The sequence below is a fragment of the Aethalodelphis obliquidens genome, unplaced genomic scaffold (assembly GCF_003676395.1).
Source record: "Aethalodelphis obliquidens isolate GAN/ISIS:26980383/991018 unplaced genomic scaffold, ASM367639v1 scaffold23, whole genome shotgun sequence".
NCBI classification, from domain to species: Eukaryota; Metazoa; Chordata; class Mammalia; order Artiodactyla; family Delphinidae; genus Aethalodelphis; species Aethalodelphis obliquidens.
In genome coordinates this window covers 9,098,934-9,111,484 of record NW_020837967.1, presented here as the reverse complement: position 1 = coordinate 9,111,484, position 12,551 = coordinate 9,098,934, and the positions used below count along the sequence as shown (strand labels likewise).

General features: G+C 47.1%; 1 protein-coding gene across 21 annotated transcripts in view; it reads right to left on the bottom strand.

Moving 5' to 3' along the window:
• Positions 1-11,659, bottom strand: part of PARD3 (par-3 family cell polarity regulator) — a 673,340-nt gene extending 661,681 nt beyond the window's left edge. For 5 of the 21 annotated variants that reach the window (XM_027121751.1, XM_027121745.1, XM_027121752.1 and 2 more), the window contains exon 1: positions 11,204-11,656. In XM_027121751.1, coding sequence (XP_026977552.1) covers positions 11,204-11,323 — 120 coding nt within the window. In that variant the 5' untranslated portion in view covers positions 11,324-11,656. Of the gene's footprint in view, positions 1-11,203 lie in introns of all 21 variants that reach the window. The other 16 variants (XM_027121736.1, XM_027121737.1, XM_027121744.1 and 13 more) reach the window with 8 other exon arrangements.
• Between the last annotated feature and the right edge of the window lie 892 nt (positions 11,660-12,551).

Below are 12,551 nucleotides of genomic sequence, written 5' to 3'. Positions count from 1 at the left end.
GCTTTAAATATGCTACAATTTTATTTGTCAATTATACTTCAATAAAGCTGGGGTGGGGGTGGGGGGGGACTCTCCCAGAGTTACCTCTCTACAGTTTTGTTATAAAATGCTGGGGTATTCTGGAAAGGTTTTGAAAGCACCATTCATCACTTTCATTACAAAGCACAAAAACACAGGAAATTGTGAATGGAAAAGATGTGTATAAATTCCAATCTCCCATGCCGCTGTATCTGTTTTTCACGTCCTGTATTTGAAACAAAAGCTTTGGATTTCAAATGCATTCACATGACACGGTGTTTACAAACAAATACGGGAAGGGATCAAAGTCAAAATATGGATGTTGCACAACTAGATAAGCTTTATGGTTTTAATCACTACCTAGCAACTTCCCTACGAACATAGGCAGAGAGGGAGGAAGCGTTCCTTTAATTAATAAGAGGCTTAAAGTCCTCAGAGAGGAAGACGACTCTCAATATTGTGGTGGGGAAGAGGTATATGAGAAGAGGTGGTCCCCTTGAGCACAAAGCCAGCTGAGTTGTGATGACTTGGCAAGACTGACAGAGTAGTACCGCCACACCCAGAGCAAGCCTCCCGGATACCACTCCTGGGTTCAGGATGATAAATAGGTCAATTCTCCTTGGGTGCAGTCTTCAGGTGACTGGCAAAGGGTGCCTTTAGCTGAACTAAGGTATTACAAGTCGCATCAATCTGCCAACCCTTACAACTACCTACCCAAGCAAAAGATGCTCTATGTTCACTGACTGCTGATGTAGCTGCCCAGAATCACCATCTTAAAGATCCAGAGGAGTAAAGAAGTGTTATCCATTTATCTCTGTTATCCAAAGAAATGGGCACGTGAATTATAGAGGCCTATATAATAAAGGATTAGAGGGGTCAAAAAATGTCGACTTTCAGGTGGTGGTGTGATGAATTGGGAGATTGGGATTGACATATATACACTAATATGTATAAAATGGATAACTAATAAGAACCTGCTGTATAAAAAAATAAATTAAATTAAATTTTAAAAAAAAATGTCGACTTTCCCATTTTATTTTATAACTCAGATGAGCTCCAAGGTATTCTCAGAACTACAACTAGTAATTAAAAGCTAAAGGTCTTTAAAACATCTGTACATTTTATAAATATCAATAGTATTGACAATTTCTAGTTTTACTCTTTCCAAGTTTCAAAACATTTTTTAATGGAAAAATGTGTAACCAATGCCTTTTAAAATATTGTAAATACAGCAAAGAAATTTTCCATAATCTCCATTCATCTAGCAGTATGGCAGCCACAATTATTTTAGAAAATAACAAGGGCTAGTAGTAGAAAAAGCAACACAGTTAAGATAGACAAACACACTTCTTGATCTGTGAAAGAATCAGCTTTAACTACTGCGTTATCAGAACATTCTTTTTCCCTATTTCCAATTGATTTATTAATAAATACTAAAACTGGAATTTCTCTAGTACGTTTATGAAGAACGTAGTAACTCTTTAACAAATCTTGAAAAATGACAACTGGTATCATACATCAAATAAAAATCAAGTTGACTTTATGAATTAGCCATGAAAAGTGTGCCTAATCTATGTGTAAAACTTGAGACAAAGAAAAAGATCTAAAATTGACTAAGAGTCTATAACATGGCAGGGGGATTATCTACATTAAATCCCTTGATCTTCATTACTGCCAACAAAAGAAAACATTCCCAAATTACAGATGAGAAAATTAAGGCTCACAGAGCTGGTGGGACTTGCCAAAGTTCAAAACTACTGTGGCCAAAACCAAAAACTAGAAAAGCTCTTCCACTATGGACATCTTTGGAGCATCTAAATCAATGTCACTGGAATTTTATTCCTCAAGCTGCAGAAGGAAGTTTTCGAGACTTTTTTAAGGGAGAACCTTTTTTTACCAAACATTCAATTTCCCACATCTAGAGCAATTCTAAGGAGGATGAGAAGAAACAATTTAGAAGCATTTACTCAAGTGAGCCTTAGTCACTGGCAACCGTTCTTAGCAAAAACGAAAGAACAGTACAGTTCACCTTTACTCCGTTTTACTTCCTACAATGCTTTTTTACATTCTCTCTTCATACCCTCACAACAATCCCATGAAGCACGTGGTATTAGAAGCCAAGGATCCTGGGCTTACAGAAGTTGCCGTTCTCGCTCTCAGACACACAAATGATGCAATCTGCTCTTCTGAATCCTGGCCCAGAGTGTGTCACACTGATGTGCCTGCCTCCTAGGAGGAAAAAAACACCCACCACCAAACTTTCCACTTCCAGCTAATTGTGTTTTTGCAAACAGCTGTGTTTTTAACAAGTGGGTCATAAAATACAAAAGATAAAACTGACTCCACCATAAAAAGTTCAGGGTTTTATCAGCTTTCCAGGTTTCCTTGGAAAAAATATCCCTGATAGTATGTGCCTTCATAATTGAAAATATGCCTCATTTCATATTCCTCAGGCAGTACAAATGCTGAAACGCCACCATCTTCCAGATGCAGTTGTCTAAAGAGTTATCAATCTAAATGAGGCATTTTCACTTAGAGATCCTCTTGATTTGTCTGAAAGGTTTTTTCCAGATCTCTAACAAAGTGGTAAAGATTCCAAATCCTACACTCAACTTTCATGGATTTGTGATTAGTCATATCCTGTGCGGTGGTACACCAGGAACCAATATCCTGCACATTCCACCTCCTTCTTCTGCAGGTGCTGCTGGCTGGGATGAGAGAATCTCAGGTTAGAGTATAACCCTGTTGGGCAGGAACCTGGCTAACTATTATTCACATATGACTTTGCACACTGGATTTCAGAATTACAAATGATACATCTTAAATGCCTTTGTGTGGTCACTGGGAAATGGCTTTTTAATTCTGGATTCAATATTAGATTTAGAAAAATATTAAAACACGAACATGAAAAAACTTTCCCAGTTTTTACTGTGTACTTAAAAGAACTAGAACAAAAACACCCATTCTCATACCAACCACTTACACAGAAATGGCATTCTCTTTTTTGTGTTTTTCACCTGTTAATACCATATATTTTCAGTATTCAGCAATTTTAGGGTTTTGATATACAGTGACTTGTTTTCTGAAATAAACACTGAGAAGGAAACATTGATTTTTATTGTAGAATATCTCAAAGAGGCCTTTTCAGAAACAGAAACCTTATCATACAGGGATGTAATACAATAACGAGAAAAACTATACACCAGAAAAAAATAAATCTGGGTTCCGAAAAATTAAGTCTTACTGTTTCTGTATATTAAAGAACATTAAAAGTGGGAATAATATTGACCTGTCATCTCTAAAACCACTTAAATTTATACCACCATAGAAATACCATTTAGAACCATGCAGAAGCATACATTTAGTTTCGCTTCACAAAATGAATAGTCTTATTAAGTTACCTCTGACCATGTAATTTTATTTTAAAAGATACTTATCTTGGGACAGTAAGGAATTCTGAGGGACAGTCCAGGCGAAATACATACTAACTTTCAAACAGTATATGTTTGACCTGGGGGCCAAGCCCATCATTTCAAAGTAAGGGAAGCAAAACATTCTCACAGGGAGGGTGGATGGAGTAGAGATCTACCCTGTCTGCGCCTCTGAAAAGCCACTGCACACCACTCATGCCTCATGGTCCCACAGGCAGACAACCAACCACGCAGACTCGGGGTGGCTGTCACCGGGAAACAGACATCAGAGCCCAGCCCAGAACTTCTGAATATGAGAAGATGAAGATGGGAAAACTGGCGCTCACAGAGCTTGTGAGATTTGCCAAAGCTCCAAACTACTGTCCCAAACCAAAAGCTGGAGAAGCTCTTCCGCAACAGACATCTTAGGGCATCCGAACCAACGGCCAGGGCAGCTGGGGAGCTGGGGAGGAAGGAATCTCTGGCCGAGGGAGAACAAGGCAGAGCAGGTGAACGGTTAGTTGATGAAGCCTTTAAAGGGGGGACCAGGGGACTCGGAGCTCAGCAGTCGGGGGCTTAGCAGACAGCACCAGGAGAGAGTAGGCAGGCTTGAGAAAGCAGGTTCACACATTGTATGGAAAACTCCTAAAAATAGCCGGTCTTCATTTGAGGTTTTTGAGTATCTCTGACACAGAAAAGTCCCACGTGTTATGGGACTCTCAGAACTATAAAATACATAAAAATGGAGCTTTGTTCATAGTGGCTTACGTAGTCTAATTTTTTAACATCTTTACTGAGACACAACAGTATTCCATAAAATTCACCCATTTAAAGTATACAATTCAATGGTGTTTAGTATATTCATAGAGGCAGACAACCATTACCACTATCTAAATTTAGAACATTTTCATCACCCCAAAGACCAACCCCATCCCCATAAAGAGTCACTCACCATTACCCTCAACCCCCAAGCGCTGGCGACCACTACTCTACTTTCTCTATCTATAGATTTGCCTACTTTGGTCATTTCGTATATATGGACTCATACAATATGTGGGTCTTTATGACGGGCTTCCTTCACATAGAATAATGTTTGCAAGGTGCATCTACAGCGAGGCATGTATCCTAACTTCATTTTTACGGCTTAATAATATTCTAATGTATGGATATACCACATTTTGTTCAGTTGAACACTTGGCTTGTTCTGTTTTTCCGCTGTTACGAATAACGTTGCCATGAACATTCATGTATGTATTTTTTGTGTAGACATGTGTTTTCGTTTCTTGTGTGTGTATGAGCTATTACTGAGAGAAAAAAATTAAATAATTCACGTTTCAAGTCACTTGGAATGAAGCTGGAAATTTTATTTCTAAGTTCCAATATGAGTTGATGGAGGCAAAAAGAATAAACAAAAGTAATATTTAACGACAAGAACCACATGAAGATGGCAGGTCAGACACAGAGCCATGAAGGAAAGGCATTTTTACACAATCCTTCCAAATGGAAAAAAATTTTCAACAGGATAAAATAATGACTAAAAGACAAAAAATAATCACTTTTCTACTATGTTCACAGAACTCTGCATTTCTTTTCATAAAGATTTTTCTATTTTCCATGTAAAACAGAAAAGATACCCCAAATCAGTAAAATGTATAAATTTCCCGAGCCCCTGCTCTACTGCCATTGACCTTGGTGGCAGCCAGGACTGCTGCGTGAGTGGCCGAGCAGGAGGAAAGCCCCCTGTGTGGGCCTAGCCACCCACCTCCAGCCCATGGAAAAGCACCTCCACTTGTGGAAAGCACCTTCCTGGACCAACTGTACACATTTCTTTCCATCTTTGAGAAAATGCAGAAGGCTCTGTTCATCTTTCAAATGTTTGCCATCACCCGCCTGCATCCAACTCTACAGGGAGGTACAAGCCTCAAAGGACAGGTGGAGATTCTGTGCAAATGGGGCTTTGAACCTTACCTCCACACCCAATTCACCAGCGTTCACCGTGAGCCAAGAAGCACCTCCCATCGCCAGACTCTCCCTGTGAATCTCAGATCCTAAACATTTCTGTTTACTCCTGGAACTTACCCATGGATCCCAACCGACAGTTTTAGAAGCGCCAGACCCAGCATAGGTGTGTTTTGGGGCCAGATTCCCGCACTGCCCTGACCACCTGCCTTGAACCGGGCCCAGTGCAAACCCCAGGACCATCACTCTACTCAGTCTGAAAAAGGGACCAAACTCCCTGAAAACGGCCGACACAAAAGAATAACTTTCAGATACTCCAAAATCACACTAAATCTGAGTTTCAATTACAATCTCTTTGTGCTAATATGCCAAACATACCAAACCTTAAAGTCCTTAAAATTACACAGTCTCCGAAGCAAAAGTACACTTTTTGTGTGAGAATACGTGCCGTGTATTTGTTCTCAACTTCGTATCTACTCAACTTGTAAGATGACTACGTGGCAGATACTAGCCATATAGGTAAGACCGAGGCAGGGCCATCACCTTCAAGCACCTCACCTGGAGGAGAAGGGGCACAGTTCTGTTCCGAAACAAACACACCGAAGCACCCACAGCAAAGCACGTTCCTCCAGGTCAGTGCGGGAAGCTCCTGAGACAAGTGCCCAGCAGGGAGAACCTCAGGCCGCCTTGGGATGCAGGGCCAGCCTGAACTGAGCTGAGGCTCCAGGGATGAGTAGACAGGAAGTGAGCAAATGGTCCAGGTGGGAGAAACAGAAAATGCCAGAGCAAAGGCAGGAAAGTGCAAGCAAGGCCAAGTGGGTAGGGGTGGGGTAGGGGGTCTGGGGAGGGAGAGGCTGGAGGCAAGAGGGGTCCTGCAAGGGACAGGCCCTGCTGCGGCAGCAGAACTTGGCCTCTGGGGAAAGCGGGCGTGGAGGCCCTTAAGCAGAAGAGTACAGGGAGAGTTGCATTTTAGAAAGATCAGCCTTTCAGACATGTTTGTTTATTTTTTCCTTTCTGAAAGGGAAGACGGGAAGATGTTAATGAAATAATAAGATTTATTTCGTTTCACTATTCAAAAATATGGTCATTCAAATTCTGCAACAATCTATTTTCCTAAAAGTTTCAATAAGCTCGTGAATGTGTAACAACATGCAGTCATCCATCTGTTCACGAGAAATCTCACACCAACCACAAGGTTTGCCATAAAAACCAAGAGTTACACGATTTTAGTAATCAACAGTCCTCCTCCCCCCCAAAAAAAGGAAAGCACATTTTCAAAAGTTACTGCCCATAAATTTGTTATTTTTTTTAAATAACAACAAATTGCTATTAAATAACTCTCACATAACTCTTCCAGGCTCAAGGGACAGAAGCAGTGGCCCCAAAACCACAGGCCCAGAAAGCAACGTAGGGTAAAGCCAATATCCACAACTTTTACGTTCCCTGCCTCGTACACACACACACACACACACACACACAGATTTGCTCCTCTGATTGTGGCGCTGCTTAGGCAAATATTACCATTTCTACCTATTCTTTAATTAAATTACACACTTTCTTCTTAAGCAAAGAGGAAAAATCCAAACAGGAAGAGCAGACTGCTTGGGAAAGCCTCGCAGGCAGTAAAACCATCCACCCAGTAAAACCCATTAGGGATCCAGAGGCAGTGCTGAGGAGCTTCCCGTTCACCATCCCCTCGGTACTCCCGGGAACCCTGCAAGGGAGTAACCCGGTTTAGAGGGGAGGAAATGAGGCTCTGCAGGGTTGGTGTGCCCAAGGTTCAACAGTGAAAACAGCTAGGTCTCCAAACCCAATCCAAAGCTCCCCCTGCCAGAAGAGGGCTATGGGCAGCACAGCTGCCTCTCAGCTAAGAGGCTCCAGCCGCCCCCCACCCTCACTTCTGCCTTTAGCCCGTCCTCCCTCCACTACTCAGCAATCAGCAGTGTTTCTGTGGATGGATGCAATCCTGGTGGTCCTCCCAGAGGAGCACTCGTCCTGCCCAAACACCCCAGTCCTCCATCAGGGACCATCAGACTGCAGGAAGTAACAGTGTCTTGCCCCAGCATCCACAGTCCTCCTCAGCTTGGTCCTGCCCCACCATCCGACAGGAAGGCAGCACAGGAGCCAAACTAGCCCTGATGCTCACCTGCAACGCCTCTCTCCCACCTCTCAGAATGGCAGCAACTCTCCAGATTCACACGGCTGGACCCTACCGAAGCCCTACAGACTGGGCCACCTGGGCCAGGCAGGTGCTTCTGGAGGTCACCCCACTAACCAGTTAGGAAGCACTGTCCTAAATCCAGGCCAGCCTTCCCACTTACTAAGCCCAAGGCAAACCCCCCAGGCCATAATAACCACTCCCATCTCCGAAATCCAAAAGCAACTACTGTCTGTATGTACCACCCCGTTGCTAATTAATGCCATTGCCTACTGTAATTTATAGTTTAATACATTCACCGTCTCCCAGATTACATTCTTCTGCAGTGCAAGAATTTAGCCTTACATTTCTTCATAGAGCATGACATTTTGCATACAGTAGCCCTTCAACAAATTAACAATTTAAAAAAAAAAAAAGCATGGAGATTTTCTTATCTTTCTCCTAACCAGAGCTGGGATGCACAGCAGGAAAAATGGGAATTCTCAGAGCCAGCCCCAATCCACTCAGAATTAAGAAGGAGCCGGCAAAGCCTTGAGAAGCCAGGTCACCACACTACAGAGTCCCGGCAGTTGGTGCTCTGCACCCTGTGTCCATTGGGGATCATGGATGAGTCAGGCCACAGGTAGGAGAAGAAGGGTCACATACACAGAAAGTCCATGTAACCTGGTCCTCAGTGTCTATCAGAGCACCCTCCTTAGAGACGGTCTGGATGAGGATGGGTGGATGGAGAACAGCCAAAGCATTTTCACCCATCAGTGATCATAAACAGAAAACTATTTTTTCACTGGAGAAAAAAAAAATGCTATGAATAAGTGTAAGCCTTCAAAATCTGCTTATTGAGGACATTTCTGATATTAAGTCATGCCACTCCACTGCCCAGAAAAACTGATTTGCTTAACCTGAAGACAGCTCAAGTATAATGCCAAAAAATTAGCCCCATCACACCACAAAACGCTCTCTGCAGGCAAAGTCTTAGTGGCTTGGGATCTTTCTTTCTCTTTCCTTTTTCTTTTCTTCTTTTTTTTTTTTTCCAGCTTATCTGGTTTTTATACAAAGCCATAAACATGATCTCCCCCCATTTTTCCCCACCAGATGGGAGTTCATCATGGCACATGTCACCTAGCAACCAAACACCACTCTACAGCTACCCAGTTACCCAATTCTTCATACAAAATTTATCTTGTTCTATTCAACAGTAAGGGGTAAGGAAGAGATAAGAGAATAAAAGTTAAAACAAGTGTTAATAAGTGTTTGCTTCATAATCATTTTAAACAGAGTGGGAGAAATGGGAAGAGTGACTTAAGTTTAATCTTAGCCATTACCTAACCATTTAAGAGGAAAAAATACAAATGGACCTGGAATAAACTCCAGCTCTTGCCACAGTTGAGGGTCAACAGTCTTGTGATCCAATAACTGAACTCTGTAGACCACAAAGCCCATTTTAAAACTTACCTGCTGAACTGTGAGTTGCACTTAAAGAGAACTTAAATAATTTTGGAAACCCCTGAATCATCTCTGAGTCATTTATCTCCAACTCCAACAATACCACCACTCTCTGAGAATCACCCTTCCTTCCTTCCTTCTCCACCAGAAAAAGCAATCAATCTCATGCGCGCCCTTCCCAACTCAGCTGTTGCGTTCCTCTTGGGGTGCCTTCCCAGGCATGCCGCAAAAACCTGCGCTTCCTTTCCTGCTCCCCAGTCACTGTGAAACCACCACCACTGATACCTAGAAACAAAGTCCAGATCTCTCAGCGATACCTCTCAACTCCATCTAGAAGACACCCCAGAGGCCTGTCTTCCCCCCACTGCACCACGAAGTCCAAAGGCTGGCCGCCCTCACTTGGAGGACAGTGCAGCCCCTTTCCTAGACTCTCACAGTCCAATTTCCACAAGCAGCCAGTGGGTCCCGCAGGTGTCCAGCACCCAGAACAATGCCTTGGACATGGCAAACTCTTAAGAATTTCTGTGGAACATACAAACGACTCAAACAACTACATTTGTATCTCCCAAACAAGCTGTTCGACCAACATGCATCGTGTGCATAATGAAATATGACTAATTTTAAGCATGTAAATGTTTAAGCATGTAAATGACTAATTTTAAGCATGTAAATTTTAAATTAAGCATGTAAGCAAAGAAATGTCGATCATCCCTCCCTACTCAGGAACCTGGACACACTGCAGAGTATATATTATTGTATTTCTCTTTCCTTGCATGATTTATTTTGTTGGTTTCCTGAGTACATATGCAACCTGACTTATTGATATAGAACATTTAGATCACAAACTGTCATTCATAAACAGTGCTTTAAAATGCTAAACATGGGTTTAGAGGGGTTTTCCCCCTTGACAGTGGTTCAAGATAAACAGGTGCCCAATTTCCACTAATTTTATTTGATTTTCAATGAGTTCAACCAACTGTAAAGAACATTTTAGAGCCGTTAAGTAAAGTCAACATCTTCCATCATTGTGTCAGGTTCTTAAACGTTCCCAAGATTATCTTTAAAAGGCCAAATTTATGCTATTTTTCTCTATACTAAAAACAACAGTGTAAAAAGTATTTTTCCCCTCTTAATTTCTGAGACTTTGGAGAATGCCACCCCAGCACCCTGTCTACACTCAAGCAGGCTTGCCAAAGCCACCGTCCGTCTCACCTGCGACCCCCCAAACCCACAGGACGCAAACCACTCCAAGATCGGGACAAAAAGGAAATTTTGAAAGTGAACATGCTTTCCACCAAACGTTACTCTGCCGCAAAGGAAATATCCTCAGGTGCTGGGGAGAAACTTGGGAGGCGTGGGCTGTTGTCAAACAGACACAGACGATAAAACAATTTAACAAGATGCCTTTTCACTTCTGACACATTGTACAGGAATGCAGTGAAGTGGAGACAATGTTATCACTCCACGGGGAAAAAGGGAAAGCTACTCAACTCCAGGCCCGGGCCGCGCGCGGCCCCGGCTCCACATGGAGCTCGTGGCAGACAGGTCAACGGCGACATGCCTGCAGGAAAACTCGATATTCGGTGACCGATTTCGGGGCTGTGCTCCTTCAAGGAGCCGTGCTCCGTTGCCTCTCGGTCACCGAGGTGCTGGGCTCCAGCGACGATCGCGAGCCAGTGGGAGCGGGTCGGTCTCCGCGCCGCACCCTCATCCGCCCGGGACCCCCGCCTGGCACGCACGAGGGGCTCTCACTGCCCGGCGGGGGCCCAGAGGCACAAGTCAGCCAGCCACTCTCGCAGCGCGCGGAGCGAACTCTGCTCCACCAGCAAAGTTCCCTCGCCCGGCCTCCGCCCGCGGGCCTGGGCGGGGAGCCGGGGCCGCAGCCCGCGGCCGGGAACGGGCGTCCGGCCCGGCTCCGCGCGCCGCGGCGCGGCTCGGGCTCGGCCCCGGGAGGCTCGGGGCGCCGGCGGCCGGGACCCGAGGTAGAGGCAGAGGCCGGGGCCCCGGGCCCGGGCGCGCGGAAGTTTGCGGCCCGCAGCCAGAGCGGGGGGCGCAGGCCGGGCCGGCCGCCGCGCTCTCCCTTTCCCCGCCTCCGCCTCCTCCTCCCCTTCCAGGAAGCGCCATATTGATCCCGGCGCCTTCCCTCCTCCCGCTCCTCCGCCCCTCCTCCGCCCCCCAGGGCCGCCCGCCCCCGCCTGCGCCCCCGGCCCCTCACCTTGGCGATGGCCTTCCGGTAGCGGGTCACCGCTTGCTGGATGAGGTTGAAAACTTTCATGTGGCCGTCCCCGCAAGGCACGACCACCCGGGTCCTCCCGAAGCACACGGTCACTTTCATGCCGCCGCCGCCGCCGCCGCCGCGGGCCGGCCCACGCCCCTCAGTGACCGCTGCCGGAGAGGCCGGAGCGCCCCGGGCCGGGGCGGCTGTACGCGGGGCGCGGGGCGCGGCGCGGGCGCGGGCGCGAGGCTAGGGGCCGAGGCCGGGGATCAGATCGGCTTGCATGCCCGGCCCGCCGCCCTCGCCTCGCCTCGCCTGGCCCGGGGCTTGCCCGCCTGTGCCCGCGCGGCGCCGCAGCCTCCGGCCACCTGTTCGGCGTGTCGTCGCGCTCGGCGGCGGGGCAGTGTGGCGCTGGCGCGGCGCTCGCTCCGGGCCGCGGGGGAGGGGACGGCGGCAAGGGGAGGGACGGGGAGGAGGCGCGGGGAGGGGAGAGGAGGGGAGGGACGCAGAGGGGAGGGGAGGGGAGGAGAGCGGAGGGGAGGGGAGCGGAGGGGAGGGGAGGGGAGCGGACGGCAGGCGAGCGGACGAGAGGAGAGGGGAGGGGAGGGGCGCGGCGGGCCCACAACACTGTGCACACGCGGCGACCTGGCGCGGGGCGCGGGGCGGAGCGCGCGGCCCTCCCTCCGCCCGCGCCCTGCCAGTCCGCCGACCCCCCAGCCAGGGCGCCGCAGCCTCCGACCTCCCGCAGCCTCTCTGGAGCCCCCCTTCCTTTGTCGCTGTGAACCCCCCTCCTCGGGCTGTAGGGGCCCAGGCGGAACCGCGGCAGACGCCTCGCGCCCCGGAGGGCTTGGTGCTCCCGCCCGGTTCCCCCCGCTCCCGCCCCCGGAGGCCAGCCTACGCGTTACCAGCAGACACGAGGGGGCTTCTCTGCGGGGAGGCCTTTCTCCCGAGGCCACTACTGACCTTGAAGCTCCTGTGACCCCGGGTGACCCACCCGCTTCAACGCGTTTAGCTCAAACATCAGCAACTCATATCGTTTTATTTCTTAAAATTCTGCAACCCAAGCAATCTTAACGCAAAGTTATGAACAATACACTGAGAAGGCCGGCTCTGAACGCTGCCACCTCAGCCGCGGAGAGGAAAGCAACTCCGCAAGGAGTTACCTGCATGGGGACAGGCGACAGTTTAGAGGAACGGAAACCAAGTTAAGAAAAGTAACTGACGCTCCTCTGTCTCAGGGCAGGAATCTTGGTGATCCTTACAACTGTGTGTCATTGTGTTGAAAGAATGGCAAATGTCAAAAGAGGGTTGTCGCCGGCCCACGTCTGTCCCAAACGATAGTGGATTC